We start from the raw sequence: 22,534 nt of genomic DNA on the forward strand, positions 1-22,534 counted from the left end.
AGAAACCCAAGGCCAATAAAGCATCCTCCCACACCGCGTAAGACTTGACAGTGATACCCCAGTAATTCTCAAGGGTTTGGGAAGCAGAGAGGTGGAATTTTGTTTTTAGCCACAGCTGCAAGTAATAGAAAACATTCTGCTCTAATTTTCACTTTGATTTTCTCATGGAGCAAACTGAAATTTAGTCAAATATCTATCCATGCAACAAGTATTTATTTCTTACCTGCCATGGGTCAGGCAGTGCTGGTATAGAGAACAGAAAGACACAACCCCTCCACTCAGGAAATGACACACATTGCAGTGAGAATGACAGAACCAAAACCAAAATTATAGGAACGTAACTAGTCTGCTTAGAGGAAAGTGTGGGAAGCTACAGGAGCACAGAGGCAGATACCCATCCCAGACCTGAGCAAAGTGAAGGCAGCGTATCAGAGAAGGCTTTTTGGAAGAGGTGATACTTGTCTGAATCCTAAAAAAGGAAAATGAGTTGGGCAAGTGGAGAAGGGAGTGACGACATTTCCAGCTGGAGGAACAGTATGTGAGAAGCTCAAAGGCATGAGAAACTTCATGTTAGTGAAACACCAGCCATACAGTCCTGCTGTATGATGGAGCTGGGGATAACAGGGTACAGGGTTACAGACATTATCAGTACCATCTACAAAGGGCAGTGAGTATCATGCCGAGGGGCTTGGGTTTCATTCTTGACAGTGTGAAGAGTCACCAGAAAGTTTTAAGGCAGGCAAGGCTTTTAATTTCAATTAACTTTACAAGATGAGATCCAAGCAATTTAATCTACCCTTAGGGGTCCTGAGGCTTGAATTTGGCCATCCCGCTGCTGTTGGAGAATCACTCTCTCTCCCATCGGTGAGCACTAAAAGTGGATTCCTCATCAGTCAGCACTTGGTAATCACCATCTACAAGATGGTGGAAATCTAAAGATTTACAGTTGGCACAGCCAGAAATTCCCCCAGGCCAGCTGGCCAACTCACCAAGAGCACAGAAATGGGATTCTGAAATTCTGATTTCCCAGGCCCACTGACATTGTTCAGAGGGTAGATGCCAGTGCACAGCTGGAAGAAAAAGACAACAGCCTTTTCATAAAGAAAGGCCAAGAAATTCACTATGGAACTATACAACGGAAACACTGGGCTTCTGGGGCCGTAAGCCCACAAGTGTGTCATTTGCTGTTGAAATGCAGAGTCCGCAGTGATGAGCAGCCTCTGGTCTCGATCTCGACTGTTGTCTGCTGTATTTTTATTCACGTTTTCCCCTCTCTTTTCATAATTCTTACCTGCCTCCCTTCAATTTATCTACTGATTTTATTCATTGAAGTTACACCTTTTACTTATCTGTCTAGCATTTGTTTAGTGAAGGGTTTGGGGTCGGGCACCAAAATCACCCACCCAGCAGTGGTCACGGTCACAGCACTAAATATAACTGATTTTTTTTTTCTTGATCTGCCTAACCCCCTCCCCCCGCCACACACACACAAAAGTGGAAGAATAGCCAAAAATTTTGGTGGAAGTATCATCACCATGACTATTACCATTTACTGAGCAACATGACGTTTTATGAAAATTACTCTATCCACTGTAAGAAGAGATGAAGCAGGATGTGAAGGACATTGTATAAAGTATCCGTGGCATATAAAAAAGCTGATTTAAAGAAAACAATGGTTCTCATGAGGAAGAGACATTTTCTAATGTGGATCTCCTCCTCTCTGCAACCATCTTTACTACAACAGCTTAATAGACGACCTGTAACCCCACCATAACCCCTCCCTCGCCCAGTTAGGTAATTCTCCCCACATCTCTTGCAACCTGGTACCTGAAATCTCTTTCATGGAAAAAAATATGCTTTCTGTCATAATTAGAGAAAGAACTTAAAAGGCAGTTACCTGAGAGGAAACACTGACTTAATTCACACAAGGGGGGGTCAACTATCAATGTCAGCTAGGTTCTTGACAAGAAGTTTTGACAGCAGCAGGAGAAAAAAAATAAGAAAGTGGGATAAAAAGGAGAGTTTACGGGCCACAGAGTTCATTTCCTTAACTTTGCAGTTTGGCTTAGATTGGTTTTTGTCTGATGTCTCTTCATGCATGAGGGCTCTTGGAATATTTGAAAAGGACACACTCCTGAGTTTAGTTGTGCTGAAATCCCAAGGTCAAGGAGATAACTGCTACAACTGGAGCACTGTTCCTGGCCTCACAAGGGCCACTGGGTTAAAAGATAGCTGAGCTTTTCCCCTTTCTTTCCCCACAAATAGATACATCACTTGGAGCTTGGGGGCCTCTTTTTCTCACGTAGACCATGTTTGTGTGGTTAAGAACTGCTATGGGGTCTTGGATAAGGGCTCCAGGACACAGATTTGGGTTGAATGAGGAATCTGTAGAATGAAGGTCAAGGTCAGGTATGGCAAACGTTTTCTGAAAGGGCCAGACAGTATTTTAGACTTTTCAGGCCATATGGTCTCGGCCTCAACTCCTCTACTGCGCCACTGCAGCACACAAGCGGCCATCAGCAATGTGTAACTGTGCAGGCACGGCTGAGCGCCAATGGGATTTTACTTATGACATCAAAATTTGAATTTCATATACTTTCATCTGTCATGAAGTATTCTTCTTTGGATTTTTCCAACCATTTAAAAATTTAAAAACTGTTGTCAGCTCACTTATTACCAAGAGAGGCAGCAGGCTGGATTTGACCCTCAGGTCATAGTTGGCAGACCGCGGTTCTAGATCAAACAAGATTTGAAGGAGTGTCAGCTTTGCCAAAATGGAACAATTAGGAAGAACCTTCCCCAGAACGTAGAAAAGTCTGAATCAAACAGATTCTTGAAAAGAAACATTTTCCCCTCTGAAAGGATATCTTCTATCCAACTGCAAGCTAAGGTTTTCAAGTGAGACGTCTGCTTTAATGGACAGATAGGACTGATTTGAAATGAGCAGCCAATGTGAGGCATATAGAGAGAAACAACTTGTTCACCTAAATGAGCTCAAGGCAGTTCTTACTCTGTTGTTTAGAGGATCTGTTTCCAGAGAAAATCCTTTCTTCCTAGGTGATGCAAAGTCCATTTAGGCTCTGCCCTGGGCAAATTATCACCTTGAAGGCACATGCATTCAGACAAGTGAATGTTCTGTGCTTTGCTCATTCTAGAGATGAATAAAGACAGCAAGTTTTAACTGAGCTTAATAAGCTATTTCTCCCAGGGCCTCAGTCTTGCTTTCTATCCAATGAGGGACAGCTTTGCAAAGACTCAGTGACTTCCTCTGGACAGTCTTACTTGTACTGTGTTAATTTATCTCTGATCTTTCTGAAGTGGTTTATGTAAACTGATTTGAGCCCCAGAAGCTGACAAAAATCCCAACATAAAGAGACTAAAACATGCCTTCCAGGAGAGATTGAGGAAGCACGGAAAGGAAGAGGATCTAAGAGGAGGCAATTTCCTCAAAACACAGAAGGCTGGACGGCTCAGGCCAAGGATCCCGAGCGTAGCCGAAGGCTGTTCCTATGATCTCACCTTTAAGATGAGAGCCGCTTTCCAAAGTGGAAACTGCAGCCCAGAGCAGTACTAACACAGACGTGTAGCATTTTCCAAATCCACAGGACACTGCTCAGCAGAAAAACACCGCATTCAAAAGTCAAACCCAAACACACAACACGGCAAAATAAGTATTCTATTGATTTATCTGTTGGTGTTTTGATGGCAACAGCATGGCTCAGGGATGCAGGTGGCCCTTGGGGCCCCCATGGTCTCGCAGCATTGGCAGCGGGTTTGCCATTTCTGAGTTCCCAGATGGAAAGCATTTCAGGAATGATTTAACTGACCCCGTCTCTGTCATTATTCAGACCACGCCCCTGAAATGGAAAACCTCACCGTGACCGAGGCTGGCTGGGACGGCCTCAAACTCAACTGGACCACAGCTGACCAGGCCTATGAGCATTTTGTCATTCAGGTGCAGGAGGCCAACAGGGTGGAGGCAGCTCAGAACCTCACGGTGCCCGGCAGCCTGCGGGCTGCGGACATCCAGGGCCTCAAGGCCGCCACCCCTTACAGAGTCACCATCTACGGGGTGATCCGGGGCCATAGAACACCAATGCTCTCTGCTGAGGCCTCCACAGGTACCTCTTACCTTTCTGTCTATAGCTTCTGTTTTTCCCAACAGGAATCTGCCCAAGGATAATCAGATGCAACTCGTTTTTGTTTTTGTTTTGTTTTTTTTGCGGTACGTGGGCCTCTCACTGTCGTGGCCTCTCCCGTTGCGGAGCACAGGCTCTGGACGTGCAGGCTCAGCGGCCATGGCTCACGGGCCCAGCCGCTCCGCGGCACGTGGGATCTTCCCGGACCGGGGCACGAACCCGTGTCCCCTGCATCGGCAGGCGGACACTCAACCACTTCCCACCAGGGAAGCCGCGCAAGTCGTTTCTGAATAGATTTGAGTTCCTTAAGTAATAGCACTATGGTGCCTAATGATGGGAAGATATCAAGCCGCACAACTCCTGGGGTAGCTTTCTCACTGCACCCCATGTGAACCACAGCCTCTAGGGCTGTGCATAGCCCAGCCTGGGGACTATACACACAGCCCCAATGGCAGGGACCTTTGGCTTCACAAACAGGCTCCCTCCTGGTGAGGGATGTTAAGGCATTATATTTAGAAGGAAAAAATAATAATAATCTCTTTGTCTGCCGGAGGCTAGGTCAATTCCTTAATGAAATAAGATCACAAATGTTTTCCTACGCCTCACCCCCTTGGCTCTATTTCTCAAATTTAGGAAGCTGCATGGTTATCTAAAGAAAGTCACATTTAAAAAAAAAAAAAGTAATATAAAGCCTATTCTTTCGTTAAGGAGTCCCTGGATCTTGGTGTGTGATTTGATCGTTAAACTAGTTCTTTTTTTAAATATTTTATCTTTTTTATTTGCATTTACTATCTCAACATTTGCCCATTCGTTGTTTTTTTTTTTACATCTTTATTGGAGTATAATTGCTTTACAATGGTGTGTTAGTTTCTGCTTTATAACAAAGTGAATCAGTTATACATATGTTCCCATATCTCCTCCCTCTTGCGTCTCCCTCCCTCCCACCCTCCCTATCCCACCCCTCCAGGTGGTCTCAAAGCACCGAGCTGATCTCCCTGGTTTTTTGTCCTTCTCCAGGAGAAGCTCCCCATTTGGGAGAGGTCACGGTGTCCGAGGTGGGCTGGGATGCCCTCAAACTCCACTGGACAGCTCCGGAAGGAGCCTACGAGCAGTTTCTCATTCAGGTGCAGGAAACTGACACAGAGGAGGCAGCCCAAAACCTCACTGTCCCGGGAGGACTGAGGTCCGTGGACCTGCCTGGGCTCAAGGCAGACACTCACTATAGAGTCACCATCCGCGGGGTGACTCGGGACTTCAGCACAACCCCTCTCTCTGTTGAAGTCTTGACAGGTATTCTAGGCTACTTCATTAATTTGCTTCCTCCCACTGTCTCTGCTCAGGAGGCATCAACACTCTTCCCTCCTCTAAACTGGGTTCAGCCCCTACCCCAGTGGGAAATACCGATGAATCATCCCTGCTTCCATACAAAGGTCCTGTCCCTTATTTGGCCGCGTCCTAGTCCTAGCATGGCAGCCAATTCCATGGAAAGTTCCACCTACTCTTCTTTTATATAAATTGAGGTGACTTTTCTTTTAAAGCAAGTTTCAGTCGTAATAGCTAAGAAGTTGGAAAGCACGCTCTGCGAGTGGGGAAAAAATAAACGTTGATCTGAGCTCATTTTAAGAATGCATCAGAGGACTCCCCAAAGCACCATTTGTATGTCAAGAATGGAAGTTGTGAACAATTCTGAGAACTATCTTTCATTTCCAAAGGCTGACTAGAAAAGCCCTGGCTTTAGTGCCAACAGAGTGTCCTCAACACCGGCTGTAAATCACGCGTCTGTGATCAACACTCATCAAACAACTCACCCCAACCTCAGCCAAAATGCCATCTCACCTGAATCCCAGCATGCAACTGCCTTTTTTAGTAACTCAGCAACTCTGTCTTCTTATGCAGAGGAGGTTCCAGATCTGGGGAACCTCACCGTGACTGAGGTTAGCTGGGATGCCCTCAGACTGGACTGGACCAGCCCAGATGGGATCTATGAGCAGTTTGTCATTGAGATCCAGGAGGCTGACCAGACCCAAGAAGCTCACAGTCTCACGGTTCCTGGCAGCCTGTGCTCCGCGGAAATCCCAGGCCTCAGGGCTGGTACCCCTTATACAATTACCCTGCGCGGCGAGGTCAGGGGCCGCAGCACGCAGCCCCTTGCTGTGGAGGTCATCACAGGTATCTGACCCTCCTCCCAGACCAGGGACCTGATTGTGTCAGCCAATTCACTGGAATAGAGAAAATTCCCCATGTATCAGGGTCCTCTCTCAAAGCTGTTGGCAGGCAGCGTGAACACAAGCTCTAACTCCGGAGGGTGTGGGTTGGCATTCCACCTTTCTGGCCGAATATTCTTGGGTATCTCATTGTACACCTCTGAGCCTTCATTTCTCACCTTCAAATCAGAGATAATACTCCTACCTCAGAACACTGTCTTGAGCAGTAAATGAGATAATGAACAAAAGTACATAGCAAAGCACCCCTCCTGTAGTAAATTTTGAATGCCAAATAGCTAAATTTATCAGATAGCAACGTATCATAATATAAATAGCATAAACAGTAGGGCTGTGACACAAGAATAAGGTCAGAACTTTCTAGAGAAATCTTATCATAAGTGGCCTCAGAGTCACTTACTGACATCCATCTGGTAGTCAGACCTCCACAGAATAACCTTTGAAATGATCTACCATCTTCTGCTGAAGTTAGCCAAGTCTCTCTCTCCTTAACAGATCCTCAAGGCAGGGCTATTTCTAAGAAAGGACAGTCACGTTTGACTTCAAAGTTTTTGATTCAGTTTGGAGAGGAAAAACAATTCATCTCAGTTTGTCCCCTGAAGATGTGCAACTCCATCTGTTATAGAAAACTCTGTGCTAGTCATGCGGTTTCTAGAAACAACTTTAAAAAAAGTCATGGGAAAATGAGCCCGATTTGGGGGAACAGGGTTTTTATGCTGGGCCCTAAGCCCATGCCCTTCTCTACACATACTGTGTTTTGAAAATGCAGCCCAAATAACCTAATCAAATGAATTGTTTTCCTTGCTCATACATACCAAATAAACCTGGCCCTTGCTAGAAACGACATGCAATTCCCCAAATAAGAAAAGTAATGTTGCAATACACCTAAACGGGCCCGATTATCCACGGCCTGTGTTTCCCAGAAGATTGTCAAACCAGACAAGAGCAAAAGGGGCCTTTGAGACACCTGGGATCTGGGAGCAGGGTGCTAACGATCCGCATCTGTAGTTCGTAAACGTTTTGTTTTTAGCAGCACATTCCTTTTGCACGTGAAATCTTACAAGGAGCCCCACTATATGACAGATAAATGAACAGCTATTCTTGGTGAGCTGGGAAGGAGGAGAGGGCTGCCCACACTCGCCTTGTGCACTGAATCCTGGAATATCTCATACTCTTTCTGGGGGAAATCTTGCAGATATTTTCTTTTCTGACTTCAAATCCATGGCCACTTCAGCCTTAAAAAGAGAGGCTGGGAGATTGCACTTAACCCTGAGCAGCATTCCACTAAGTAGTGAGTGTTTCCATATCCGGAACCCAAACTTTCTAAATCAGCAATGACTACGTTAAATTTCCTTCCTACCTTGTAGAAAAATGAATAGTGGGCCCTGCTCTGCACCATTTGCTGAGCAAAACGTAATCACTTTTAAGGAAGAGTAGGCACAAACGGCCTTGTTTGTGATGCAGACATTCTTCAATCAGACACAAAGTGCTATCAGGAGAAGGGGGGAGGGGGAATGCAAAGCCAAGAATCCAGTACAGTACGGAAACTTTGATCTCTGAAGGATGAGAAAAGTCCAGAGATAAAACATCGGACTTGTCCAAACCTGATTCAGCACATGCTTTATACACCCCGTCAGACAGCCTGTGGCCAACAATGAGATGATCTCTCCAAAGTCCAGTACTGAGACGAAGCAGGTAATTCTCTCCCACGTGACCAAGAAGTTCCAAGGAGAAACATCGAAACAGTGATACACAGCTCTGCATTCTCGGAGCCAACGAACTGAGGATAGAAAATACTAGGGAAAAAAATTCCAGGAAGCTCCAAAAGGCCAAACTTGAATTTTCCATGTGCTGGTAACTACACACATAGCATTTACATTGCATTAGGTATTATAAGTAATCTAGAGATGATTTTTAAAGTATACAGGAGGATGTGCATAGGTGATATGCAAATACTACAGCATTTTACATGCATCCTCAGCTTGTTATCTATGGGGGTCCTGGAACCCATCCCCCAAGGGTACCAAGGAACAGCTGTGTGTCTGTTAGGCTGCCACTTACCAGGTCCTCACTATGTATCAGGTGTGACGTCAGGTATCTGTCAGGTATAAACTCAGAGGTTTATAAATATTATCATCCAATCATCACACATTCCAATGAAATGGTACTGTCAGCTCCAATTGAAGATGAGGGGCACAAGGCTCAGAGATGACCTGGGTGACATGCCCAAGATTACGCAGCTAGCAAACATCGGTGCTGGAGTTCTAACCAAGGCCCATCTGCCTCCAGAGCCTGTACTTTTGACCAACTCCTACTTCTCTTACCCTGACCCACAATCCCACATTTTTCATGGGCCTTTAGGGTGCTAGTCATGCATGATCCTCAGAGACCTCCCAGCAGTGGGTTGTCAGCGGTCGTGACGGCATGGCCATCTCAAGGAGGAACAGTGTAGATGTTCCCTTTTCTGACCATCTTCAACTCCTGAAGAAAGCTGTGGCCAGATTACCACAGTTCAGACAGGAAACTCCCCGAGACCAAGAATGACCACACACACAAACATAAGAAAATCTCTTGCCCCTTTCTTTCTTCCCTAGAGCTGGGCTGTGGGACGTTTGGTTTCTTCGCTTTCTGTTTGCAGCACTGACAAATTCCTCTCTGTCCTTCTTCAGCGGAGCTCCCCCAGCTGGGACACTTAGCCGTGACCGAGGCTGGCTGGGACGGCCTCAAACTCAACTGGACCACAGCTGACCAGGCCTATGAGCATTTTGTCATTCAGGTGCAGGAGGCCAACAGGGTGGAGGCAGCTCAGAACCTCACGGTGCCCGGCAGCCTGCGGGCTGCGGACATCCAGGGCCTCAAGGCCGCCACCCCTTACAGAGTCACCATCTACGGGGTGATCCGGGGCTATAGAACACCAATGCTCTCTGCTGAGGCCTCCACAGGTACCTTCCTCTCCCTGTCCATGATGCTTTCTCTCCAAGAGGCGTGTGGGGAGCCAGCTTCTGTCCATATCTAAATCCTTCCCATGCGCCCATCAGCTACTGAACTTGCATGCTCACACACCTCCCTATGGGCTGCGCCTTGGTCCAGACGCCTCTGACATCTCAAGAATGAACGTGCAGATGCTACCTCTTCTGACCTCTAGCCTCTCCCAGACCTTACCTATCCAATCCTATAACTACATCTCTTCTAAAGGATGGCTTTCCATTTCACGAGACAGCCCGATGGTCTTAACTCTTTTCTCCAGTGCTTGGCTATAACTAAGAGCCGACCCTTCCGACGTGTGAGTTCTGGTGGAGCACAGATTATTTACCTTAGAGAGTCTTTTTCCTAGCTGCCAATGCTGCTTTACTATCCCAGATCCCTCAAGGGTATGGGCATGTGGTTCTTGCATTTAAAAGAAATGTTTTAATTTAAAAGTTTCTTTAAAATGCACTGAGTATAATACGAGAACTGAATTACCCTCCTCCTCCGGGCAATTCTCTCAGATACTCAAGTCACTGTTAGAACATCAAATTAGCAAATAGCTAGACCAAAAAAGAAAAAAAACAAAAAATCACACAATTATGACTGGAGACAGTACCAAAGAACAAGCCATTCATTAGCAGAAGTACACACAGCAGCATTTGAAACAAAGAATGTCCGGGCTATGAATGTCAAAGATCTGATGCCCTTTTTGTTCTTTTAATGGAGAGTTGCTCCCTGGACTGTTGGCCTTTGCATGGCACACTCCCAGCCCGGACCCAGGAGGGTGCCTTACAGTTTACTCATCACTCTGCTCCAGTGACAGGGCATTCAGTGTTTCCCTGCAGCCTGCTCAAGAGCCCAGCCCTCCCCAGCACTGGTTTCCATGTTTCATCTTCCCGTGTGCCTCCGCTGGTGTGAAACTGAACAGAGGCTGTCAGGTTTGGTTTTTGCATATGCCTGCCCCATTTTCCTATAATTATTGCAACTAAACTTTTCTGCAAACCTGTGTGTCCTAGTGGATTCTAGCAAAAGCTCTGCATTTTAGCCTCAATCATTTCAGTAACTCTCGCTGAGATAAACACACAGCACAGACAACTGCTGCATGAATGGTGACCCTGAAATGCCTAAAAATTGCAGCTGAGGCTGCCCTGGATGGACTCAGGGCTCTTTTATCTAACATCCATAAACAATCCCGTCTCAGAAGGCAAAGAAATCACCCGCCACTTTTGATCTTTCCTGAAGATCTTGCGGTTTGGGTGTTCTTAGTATTTATATATATATATTTTTTCTTTATAATGATAGCAACATTCTTGCTCCTGACAAGTTGGTCTGTGGGGAAGAAGGGCCATAATTCCATCTGACCTGCGTTTCACCAGATCTCTTGGGACGGGAAGTCTTTCTCCTGCCTTGCTAGAGAGACAATACTAGCTTTTCAAATCTTGCTTCTGCCTGCCTTCTGCACATTTTATTCCTGTTGCTTGGAAAACCACTGGTAGGATCATCTCTGAGACAAAATGTTACTTCTTGGCCAAACAGGGTTGCCTGATGGCCTTGTCCTGGCTCAGCTCTCTTGGTTGGCAATGCAATACTAGCTTTCTTGGCCCATGTAGAAGCAGTTAAGAAAAGACAAGCTATTTTAACAGAATATGAGAACAGCTGGCCCTTGTCAGAAGTATGATGAAAATACCAAGATTTACATTGACAAATTGCCAATTCCCTTTAAGTCACAAAATCAGAAGCCTCAAGGTACCACCTTGGGAGGGTAATGGCGTCAGAATTATTTAGTCGTCATCTGAACAGATGGGAGCTCCCTCAAAGCAAAGGATGTCCGCTGGCTGCAGCCAAGTACTTGTGGTCTCCTGAGTGCAATTTAAGAGACTAGAAGCCGCCAGCGCTCGTATCTTTTGACCGATGGCCAGCATCCCTGAGGTGTGGCTCCCAGAAGCATCTGGGCTTCGACAGAACAGGTCCTGCTGCCGTCACTGGGCATGTCTCCTCACACACGCCAGATCTCAGCCAGGCCCTGATCTTGTGTGGCAGCTCGGGAGCGGGGAAATCTAATTGCCATACCTTCCTTTTTGTACTTTTCTTTTAATAAATCCCCTTTTTCTCTCCCATTGGCACTGATTGGTAACATCTCTTCGTGTCACCCTAAGCCTGAACTGTCGGATCTTTCTAGCTGGCTATGGTTCTGTTAACAACTGCAGTCTTAAAACCCAAACGCAATGATTAACTCAGATTTATTTGTTTCTTCTCTCCTACCCCTCCTTTTTCAGCCGGAGAACCTGAAATCGGAAACTTAAATGTTTCCGACATCACTCCTGAGAGCTTCAATCTCTCCTGGACAGCTACCGATGGGGCCTTCAAGACCTTTACCATTGAAATTATTGATTCCAATAGGTTCCTGGAAACGATGGAATATAACATCTCTGGTGCTGAACGAACTGCTCACATCTCAGGGCTCCGCCCTAATAATGATTTTATTGTCTACCTCTCTGGACTCACTCCCAGCATCCGGACCAAAACCATCAGTGCCACGGCCACCACAGGTACATGCACATTCGCCCGCTCCTAACACCCTCTCTCCAGAATCTTTTTTGCAGGGCAAAGCCACTCCTTCCTGCCCATTGAAGCACAGGCCACAGGGCACTAACTGTTCCGTGACACTAGGCTGGAGCACTATTTAACATAACTCTCTTCCAGCAGCAGCCCAAATGGTGACTTTCCTAATTTGTCCCTGACCAGGACATTTGCAGCATAAAATGTAGTTTGGTCCAGAATGCCAAGTTGAATCTGGAGAAAAGAATTCTCCTCATCAGTAGCCAAAAAGCCATGATGAGAGCTGTCCTTGACTTGGAAAGACGTCTATATTGGTCAGAGAGGTCTTAAAACTTATATTGTGTGTTATCCAACTGTCTTGTCTTCCTAGTGCCTTTGACTTCCTAATACCCAAATATTCCAACGATTTAATGAAACTGAATTGGGCAAGTGATGAGAAAGAGCAAAGATTATTCACCACATGAGTTCACGAGGAAATCATGCCATTCAGACCACTCCAATTCCAATGCCACCTCTAGGAGAAAAGACCAGAACATGCTGGCTTGCTTCCAGAACAGTGAATGGCAGATGGCAAAAATAAAAGTAGAGTTTAAATAAGGAATTTGGTCAACAAAAGAGTGAACCACTTTCACCAAATCCGCGGTATCTGTGACATACACACTATGGGAAATGCTCTCTGGAATGCAGCAAAAGACAATTCTAAGTGAATTCAGAAAGGAGAGCCTTGTCCATTCAAAATAGCATTCTTAGCACATTTTGGACAATGCCTTCTCTTGAGAGATAAAGTTAGATATCACAAACTGAAATTTAAAGTTATTTGTGGAGTAAGCACAGGAGAGTCTTTTCTTCTTGATCACAAAAAGGGGTCCCATATTCTAGGGCAATTTAAGAAAAAGGGTTAACATTGTAGTATCAAAAGCATCTATCATTTAAGTCACTCACAGCTGAGGGAGAGTCTGCCCTCATTCCACATGAGTCCACAAAGTGTTATCAGCATGGACCACAGGAAAAGCAGTGAGCCAGCAATATCTAGTTCTCAGCCCAGCCAGATGAAAGTATACCAAAACCTAGGGAAATTAGTCAAACACATATATTTCTTCCTCACGGCTCAAGTTGGTTTTCAAAAAAAGGCGAGTGTCTTTACCAGAGGGTTAAGGCTAAAACTTTATGGATTTAGTCTTACATGTTTTGATTTTGACCCTCTAATAGTGTTTTGTTTTTTTGTTTTTTGTGGTTTTTTTTTTTTTTTTGGCTGTGTTGGGTCTTCATTGCCACGCGTGGGCTTTCTCTACTTGCAGCGAGCAGGGGCTACTCTTCGATGCAGTGCTCGGGCTTCTCATTGCGGTGGCCTCTCTTGTTGAGGAGCACGGGCTCTAGGCATGCAGGCTTCAGTAGTTGTGGCTCATGGGACCTAGAGCATAGGCTCAGTAGTTGTGGCGCACGGGCTTAGTTGCTCCGTGGCATGTGGGATCTTCCCGGACCAGAGCTTGAACCCTTGTCCCCTGCATTGGCAGGCGGATTCTTAATCACTGCGCCACCAGGGAAGTGCCTCTAACAGTGTTTTGAACTGACACACTTTCGTATTTTTTTCTTCTTGCTTTAGTAGCTGAACCTCTCCTTAGCTGCCTCACTGTCTCAAATGTGACCTCGGGCAGTGTGTCCATCTCATGGGTAGCTCAGGAGTCTGCCTTTGATAGCTTTCTTACAGAAGTTAGGAATTCTGACCACCTCCAGGAAATGGTGGTGCGTTCTGTGCCCGCGGCGTCGTCACCAACCTCAAAGCTTCTCTGATCACGCTGCCCACCTTCACGGGCTGATTGGCAGGCAGCGTGCTCAGACCCCGATGGCCCAAGCAACCACATGTATTTCCCACGACGGGTTCTTCACTCTCCCTTGAACTTGCCCCGAAGAGCGTTCCAAAAAAATCAACCTCTACCCATTTTTCACCCTCCTGGTCCCTCCAGATCCTTCTCAAATTTGAGAGAGACATCCAAATCAGAGCTTGAAAACTTTAAAAAGAAAAATTCTCACCCCAAATTAAGGAACTTCTGTGTCAACCTCTTTTTTCTAAATACCCACTCACATCTGGAGTTGCTCTGTTTGTTTGTATAGCGTTAACCTGATGTGCTCTGGTTGAATTTCCAAGCCATCCTTTCATCTGATCTCGAATAATCTTTTCCAGTTCCCATTATTGTCTGCCTGTGGTCTTTCTAATCAAAGTTTGCCCATGTGTCTTATTCAAAGGGGTGTGTGCATGCCATTGTTGTTTTCCTCGGTCAGAACGATCTACATTCTCTTTCTCTCCACCAAGATTTTAAAAGCAGTGTCACTAGCATGCAGAGAAAAAGACCCCCAAGCACACCCCAAGTCCCACACGAGAGGACCCAGTGGTCTCATCTTGTTCTTGAGACTTTTGTCTGCATTCCCTACAGACTGCTCTGTTTTTGACATTTACTCTATCAAGCATGTTTTGTCATCCACTGACATCTGTCACAAAGTGTCAGAGTCTTCCTTTCATCTATCATCTTGTTCAAATCTTGGTGCATGTGGTGAGCATTCAGAGTATTAAGTTTTTGAAAATGTCTGTCTTTCCTGGAAGCAGACAACATGTCAAGAAACTGTTTCAAAGGGTTAGAAGTGGTAAAAGAAAAACACCCCTAGCTTGCATGCAACACTGACCGGCCCCTAACTACCACTCTCTGAGTTCTCTTCTCGCGACTCGCTTTTCAGCTTGGTTGCATCATTTGGGAGACAGCTAGAGGTTAAGCTAACCTTGCAAACCCAGGTCTTATTGGGTTTTGGCACTGCCGGTCTCTGTCTGGTAGCATGAAAAGAGTCCTAACGTGCGTCCTTAATTCAGGAGATTCCTTCCACAGCAAAATATAAGGAAAAAGCAGACAGAGTCCCATTTGAAGGATTTCACTTTTTCTGTGGTTGAGGTAATTTGCCAATGCTGTACCTGAAAATTATAGCATCATTAGCTTCTCTAACTAATTGCTAAGGAGGAAATCCCATGCCATTACTTACGGCTGTCCTCTGCTTCTGAGCCAGATTCATTTGTCCTTAGAGACTTTATGGCATTGAGTTATGCTGTGCAGTTGTCCAGTTAAAGTTTATCCAGATGAGCTCCTTCTTTCCTCCAAATACTGGAGCTGCAGCAAAACAACACCCGAGTCCTTGGAAGAAAGAGTCTGCTTCTTCCCAACCCTAAATCCTGACCCTAGTATCTCAATCCTCCAGGACTGTTGCCTCTCTCTAAAATACAGTCTGGGTTGAACTTATTTTAATGTTAGTATTATTTGATAAATGTGCATTTAGGTGGCCAGACCATATACATCCCAGTTGAAACTAGCAGTATAGGCCCCCTACATTAAAAATGAATTGTTCTCATCACTGATTATCTAGATTTTAAGGGACAAGAGAAACTTAACCTCAGGGGAACCATCCATCTTTCCAAATTATCCAATAAGTGAATTTCATAATCAGAAAATGCAAAGTCTAACTTCAAGTTTTCCTTTAACTTTTACATATACCAGGAATTTTTAAATAGAGGACATTTTCACCTTTATAGTGTTTAGAGTGAGATGTGGATTTTCCTATGGTTCATACATTTGGGTTTTTGACTACTACAAAGAATTTCTCTTCTGTGGATATTAACCTTTAATTTCTACAATCCAAATAGATCACAGAAGACTAAATCGGGAAACTCCAAAGTAGCGTTTTCTAAGGCATGTTCAGTGGCACACCAGCAACTTGAGATGTTCAGGGAATATTCCTCAGGAAAGGTATCCATTGATAAGCTTATGAAATGCTGGGCTAAACAAAATTAAGTAGGCTTCTTTACAGAACCAGCATTCTGAGGCCTTTAAAATGCTAGTATGCTTCGTGAATCTCTAGGGTGAGATATAATATTCAATATAATGTGAAGCTATCTTTTCTTGGAACATCTTACAGAGCTAGTGTCCCATCACAAACCTTAGAAAATGTACTCTTAATACATCTTTACAATAATTCATCTACTGCTATAATGGCTTCTTCACTTTTCTTCATACATGACCAGCAAGTGGTCACGTCTCTACTTAAAAAAAAAAAATGCAAGTCCACACCTGCAGAGAAAGCAATTTATTTTCTAACATTATAACCAACGCAGGTGTGGACACAACCTAATGCACTACCTTTCTGCAAATATTCGGAGGGATTGATACTTTCATATTCTATGGGTACGTTCTGTAGAAATCCTCTGCTTCCTCTCATAATGTGTCTCTCTTTCTCTCTGCCCATGTTCCTTTCCCTCAGAGCCAGAGCCACTGCTGGGCGTATGCTAATCCTTAGCAATATTACCCCTGACAGCTTCACCGTGTCATGGACCACTCAAGCCGGGCCTTTTGCAAAGATTGTTATCAGTGTTAGGATTTCTCCCTCGCTGCAGGAGCCCCGGCAGTTCACAGTCTCAGGAGACGCACAGCACGCTCACATCACAGGCTTGGTGGAGAACACTGGCTGTGACGTTAGTGTGGCAGGGACCACCTGGGCTGGGGACCCCACCAGACCCCTCACTGCCTTTGTCGTGACAGGTACTCATTCAGAGGTTCTCGCTTGTCTGTTCAGAATTCTAAAATGGGGAAAAGAAAGAGGATAGGCATTCTAAAGGGAAATTCAACCCCAAATATAGCCTTCATTCCACATGTAAACTTCTACGTGAAAAGAAAGCAAATACTCTTGCAAAGAGAGACCTTTCACAGCCACTCTTAGGAAATGGAGCCAGTAGACTCAACAGTTGTATAAAACTGCCAGGGAATCCTGTGGCCAGTTTTATAGGTTTTCTGAGTCACGGTTTGGAGATCCTGGCTGAAGAGTGAGTTCTAAGTTACAAATGGCCCAAGGCAGGATTTTGTCCATAAGTCATGCTAGGTAAAGCAGCCCATGAACTACCTGCCCCAGAAATAAAATAATTTATCTTTTTCTTCTAAAAAAGTTACTTCTTAAGATTGACATCTACAACAGATTAAGGAAGGTTCAATCTAAGATAGCAAATAAATCTCAATTTTAATTAAACCTTAACCATTCATTAAACTCGACTTCTTACTTCTCTTTGAATTACAAAAACAAATGGTTTTCTATTTCCTTTCCTGAAATTATCCTAAATCCATGGCAAAGGATGCAAATGGTGTCAATTTACCAAGTCTCTAGCCTGAAAAGCCTCAGAAAATATTTAGAAGTCTCTTGCCTTCCACTAATGATAATTTTTAGGAGACCAACTTTGCTGGCTGATTTTCACTTTAAACCAGGCCTCTCTTGAGGTCTGAATTGCTATAAATTGCTATTTATCTACATAAGTAAAATACATTAATAAGTTCAATTACATATTTAACTAGAGGCAGCATGGTTTCCTAGAAGAGTGGGGATCTTCAGATCAGGCTATGTGGTTCCTAATCCTCTCCCACATCTTTTTAGCTACATAACCTTGGCCAGTTCTTAACTTCTCTGAACCCCACTCCTTTATGTATGAAGAGAAGATATTCAATTCACGGGCACCTCTGGCAGCCTCTTCTCAGGTATTAAATGGATGTGGTGCAATTTAACTGCCTGGCATCCCGGAGGCATTTTACAGTTGCTGGGTCCTTTCCTCTATCTCCCAACAATATGAGGAAAGCAGTGTTCTCAAAAATAAGCAATAAGAAAAAAAAAAAAAAAGGAAGAGAAAAGAAAGAAAAGGAAAAGCAACAGCCTAGATAGAAACAATAGACCTCTGCAATCATGACTTTCCTATTATTATTATTATTATTTTTCAATGTTGGGGCAAGGAGTGTATTAATTAATTTATTTGCTTTTGCTGTGTTGGGTCTCCGTTTCTGTGCAAGGGCTTTCTCTACTTGTGGCAAGCGGGGGCCACTCTTCATCGCGGTGCGCGGGCCTCTCACTATCGCGGCCTCTCTTGTTGCGGAGCACAGGCTCCGGACGCGCAGGCTCAGTAGTTGTGGCTCACGGGCCCAGTTGCTCCGCGGCATGTGGGATCCTCCCAGACCAGGGCTCAAACCTGTGTCCCCTGCATTGGCAGGCAGATTCTCAACTACTGCGCCACCAGGGAAGCCCTTTCCTATTATTCTTAAGAGAACACTACACGTTTTCAGGTAAGATCAGAGAGTAGTTATGCTTTCTGTCCAGTTAGCTAATGTGAATTCAATTGTTCAGTCTTCAGATGCAGAACAAGTAATTCCTTAGTGGGGTGAGGCGAGGAGTAGCCATGACTAAGAACCTCACTGCCCAGGAGGGGAAGCATGGCCGGCCACGGATCCCATCAGGCCCTTATTTGTAGCCTCTTGCAGGACCTCCCACAGAACAGAGAGAAGAAAGGGAGGCTGGTCTTGGGAATCCTAGATCCAGTTACAGCATTGTCTCAGCTAATCCTTGATGTGAAAAGACTCTGCATTTTAAAAGAAGCACATTTTAAAAAGAGAAAAGAAAAAAAAAAACTGAACATAAGGGACTATAAATAACAAGCCCTTGATGGACTAATTAGCCTGAACGCCCTCCTTTTCATCAGAATTCTCCGCTTTGATGGCATGGAAGTGCAAGGAGGCCAGTTATCAGAGAAAGGCGCCACTTATCTAAACAAAGCTCTGCAACAGAATTTGAAACCCTTGCCTTGCAGACAAAGAGGCCTGTTTGCACAGTATATGTGATTTCATCTTTGTCTTTGATAAGAGTTATGATTTGGGGGAGATCCTTATTTGCTTAAAAAAAAAAAAAGCTTCAAGACAAACACCAAGTGGTTCAAAATAAGTACTGGAAATCCAAGCCACAGCAAAATTTAAACCTCCGCTTAGGGGGTTAGGGCATTCATTTACTCGTTCTTTCAGTCACCAAACATCTCTTTTTAAACATTTTTCTTTACATTCCATGGATTAGACTCTGGGCATTAGTGTAAGGTCGTTTATCTCTTTGAATGCTTCCATTTAGCTTCAGTGAAAAAGCAGGCTCTAACCTAGATGTGGCTAAAGCAGCCTTGGCCATGGAATTCCCATCCCCAGGCCCACTTTGATGAAAAACAAACACATGCACCATGACTGTGTTTTGTTTTATTAGAGGGGAGCCACTGGACCTTCTCCACTAACCCTGCTTATGCCTCAGGTCTTGCCAGCACCCATGGGGTTGACTAACTATTAGACTTTGGCTTAGGGTGTGGAAAGAACATTGAACCCGGAGTCAGATGATGTGGGTTGGATGCCAGCTCAGCCGCCTAGTGGATATGTGACCTTGGATAAATCACTGACCTCTCTACTTCCTTTGCTGCCACGGGGGAGAAGAGGGGGTAGTAATATCTACTTACAGTGTCATTGTGGGGACTCAGTAGGATGATGGATGTGAAGCCTTGTCAACTGGGAAGTATTGACAGAAACCAAGCTGATATAAGGTCATTCCTTTGGGGCATCCCTTGGCACCTATGAAATAAGAGTGCCTGAGACACAGATGTCTGGTGAACGAATGAACAAATAGTGACAGAACTTACTGAAGAGCCTAACTTTATCCAGGAAAATAAACAGCAAGAGAATTAGCAAATCTTAGTATTCCTTACTGGGCCATAATCATAAGTGGTTACATTCGGACGCATGAAAAATCTTACCTCATCCCTTTATCTCAGCTGGTGAGGATGTATGTCACTAACTGGCCTATTCAACTTAATTCAAAATAGGAACTAGAAGTGGAATAGAAACACACAAAGTATACCAAAAAGGAAGTATACTTTAAAAAATAAAATTAAAAAGCTGATGTCCTTCAAGACTACATGTTAGTGGGAAATAGACAAAGGAGTCCAAACCCAACACAGGATATTTGATTTTATCAGGAAAAATTCATGGTCTTTGGAGTCAGACCCAGCTAAAATCTTGCTCTCTCACATACTAGGCTCTGTGACTTTGGCCAAGTCAGTCAAATTCTTTGAAGCTCCGTTTTCTTGCCTGTATAATGGGAATAATATCTATCTCATAGGCTGGTTGAGAGATTTACACAAGACAACATCCTCTGGCACCCAATAAGCTCTTATGAAATATGCACTTTCTGAGTATACAACGTGTTTAATGATTGAGTGGGTATCTACCAGTGCTCGTGGAGACTTGTGCTTTCCCAGCAGAGTCAGTGCTGCTAACCTGAGTTATTTTCACCCCTCCATTCTTTCAGAGGCCCTGCCCCTTCTGGAAAACCTAACCATTTCCGACATTAATCCCTACGGGTTCACAGTTTCCTGGATGGCATCGGAGAATGCCTTTGACAGATTCCTAGTAACGGTGGTGGATTCTGGGAAGCTGCTGGACCCCCAGGAATTCACACTTTCAGGAACCCAGAGGAAGCTGGAGCTTAGAGGCCTCATAACCGGCATTGGCTATGAGGTCATGGTCTCTGGCTTCACCCAAGGGCACCAAACCAAGCCCTTGAGGGCTGAGATTGTTACAGGTATTTTGGCTCAAGTGAGCCATTTTCTCCTCTTCCTGGTTCCCTTCCATGTAATCCATCTACGAGATCACCACGGTTTTAACACCCCTGTCCATGTTCCCTACTTAATCCATAGATGTGGCCTGTTCCTTATGTCACCCCCCCCAACACTTTCTCTTGTCTTATGTCTCTAACAAGCTCTCCCCTTCTCCCACTCCAGATACGAGAAGGTCGAAATGTTTCCACTAGGCATCCCAAATCCTTTAGGCCATGTCTTGTCTGTAGCTCTTGCGTGCTTACTCCACGTCACCCTCCTCTGTGTTCATCATGGCTGGTCCCCAGCTACATTTCAGCCTTCTCAAAAGAAATATACCAACGAGTATATTTCAAAAACTTATTTACTACGTTTGTCACCTCAAAGCCTCAACTGTGGTCTTGACAAACTTCCCAGGTGGGCTTGTCATTGGAAAACCAACTGTGAACTTATACTGGTAAACACTAATATCATCGAGATTCTTCAGTACAGACTAAATGCATAATTTTCTCAACACTAATACTTCCTAGAGAAATATAGCATGAACAACTTTAACAGTCCACAATCTGTATTTCCCAAAGTCTTTCTAGAGCTTACTAACTCCATATTCAAAGGTACTACTTAGTGAAGAAGTTCCATGTTCAAATAAGTTTTGGAAACATGGAGTTAAACATAGTTTAACAGGATCCTTGACCACAAGGCTTTAGAGAACATTCTAATGTGCATGCTTCTCTCCAAGAGGGACTTACCCAGGCAATGTTTCCCAAACTTATTTTACAATGGATTATGATCAAACAGGAATAGTTTGCTCTAAGTGTACTTTGGGAAACTCAGCTCTAAATTTACCTTGACATTGAGTTTTGTCTAGTTAAGGCAATTCAAGATAATACCTTGGGTCTGAAGTACGTAGCACAAGAGGTTCCAAGTCTTAGTTCTACCATCTGAACACTTACTGAATGGTTAACACAAAGCAGGCCAGTCAAGAGTAGGAGGCTTCTTTAGGAAAGCAGCTCCAAGAAAAAGACCAAAAGGAACATAACACTTGTAACATTTTAAAAGCCATTTTCCTCAGGATCAAGGGAGATATAATCAGTAGTATCATCACGGGCAGCTCTACAGATCATTAATGCTGGTTTATGTGTCTTTTCAAAAAGAAAAGAGGGTCTCACAGAGCACGGGCACTCAGCCACTGGCGGACAGAGAGCAAATGTAAACAAATTACTGACTTTGAACTTGTTTAATAATGCATGGGAGGGGCCACTGCTCAGTCCAGATGTGGATTTACAGAATTGCTTTTAGACAAAACTCACACGTGCAAGCACCCACTTGGCTTGTATTGAATGTGTCAACTCCATCCTTTCCCTCTCCTAGATCTACTAGACGTGTTCGTGTTTGATAATTTTATTTTCGGTATCTCAGGACACTTCTACCTCTGAGAGCTGGGGCATCACTCCATATTGATACCCCCACTGGAGAGAAGATTGCACGGGCTGCTGAATGATATTCTCTCTCCTCCTTCCACCATTTTCTCCCCCTCTAGAAGCCGAGCCAGAAGTTGACAACCTTCTGGTTTCAGATGCCACCCCAGACGGTTTCCGTCTGTCCTGGACAGCAGATGAAGGGGTCTTCGACAGCTTTGTTCTCAAAATCAGAGATACCAAAAAGCAGTCTGAACCACTGGAAATAACCCTACTTGCCCCCGAACGTACCAGGGACATAACAGGTCTCAGAGAGGCCACTGAATACGAAATTGAACTCTATGGAATAAGCAGTGGAAGGCGATCCCAGCCAGTCAGTGCTATAGCAACAACAGGTACCGTATATAAATGGGAAAGAATAGAGAAAAGTTCTCTGTTCCTCTTCTCACAGGGCTGGGAAATTATAAGAGCTTCGGATGCAGACAAGCTTGTGTTTGAATCCTGACTCCTGAGTATAGACTAGGTGACCGTGGCTAAGTCTTTACGCAAAAAGTACGATGCCACTTACTTAATAGTGTTGTGAGGATTAAATGAGATAATTCATGGAAAGCCCATACAGAGGCCCTGGCACGCAGCAAGGGCTGAGCAAATGAGAGCTATTAACATTTTTATTATTGTCATTACGATAGTCATTGCTTTTTTCTTTTTTTTAATTCCAAAGGCCCTTCCTTCTACCTATTATCATGTTTTATCCAGAGGTATACT

At 44.4% G+C, this 22,534-nt stretch overlaps 1 protein-coding gene across 4 annotated transcripts in view; it reads left to right on the plus strand.

Annotated features, from left to right (window-relative positions):
* TNC (tenascin C) overlaps positions 1 to 22,534 on the plus strand; it is a 93,582-nt gene that overhangs the window by 46,330 nt on the left and 24,718 nt on the right. Inside the window, exons 11-17 of one of the 4 annotated variants that reach the window (XM_030858879.2) lie at positions 3,849 to 4,121; positions 5,157 to 5,429; positions 6,036 to 6,308; positions 9,031 to 9,303; positions 11,605 to 11,877; positions 20,066 to 20,338; positions 21,892 to 22,164. The exons of 1 other annotated variant lie outside the window; for it this stretch is intronic. In XM_030858879.2, coding sequence (XP_030714739.1) covers positions 3,849 to 4,121; positions 5,157 to 5,429; positions 6,036 to 6,308; positions 9,031 to 9,303; positions 11,605 to 11,877; positions 20,066 to 20,338; positions 21,892 to 22,164 — 1,911 coding nt within the window. The remainder of the gene's footprint in view (positions 1 to 3,848; positions 4,122 to 5,156; positions 5,430 to 6,035; positions 6,309 to 9,030; positions 9,304 to 11,604; positions 11,878 to 20,065; positions 20,339 to 21,891; positions 22,165 to 22,534) is intronic. 2 more of the 4 variants (XM_030858881.2, XM_030858890.2) reach the window with 2 other exon arrangements.

The sequence above is a fragment of the Globicephala melas genome, chromosome 6 (assembly GCF_963455315.2).
Source record: "Globicephala melas chromosome 6, mGloMel1.2, whole genome shotgun sequence".
Lineage (NCBI taxonomy): Eukaryota > Metazoa > Chordata > Mammalia > Artiodactyla > Delphinidae > Globicephala > Globicephala melas.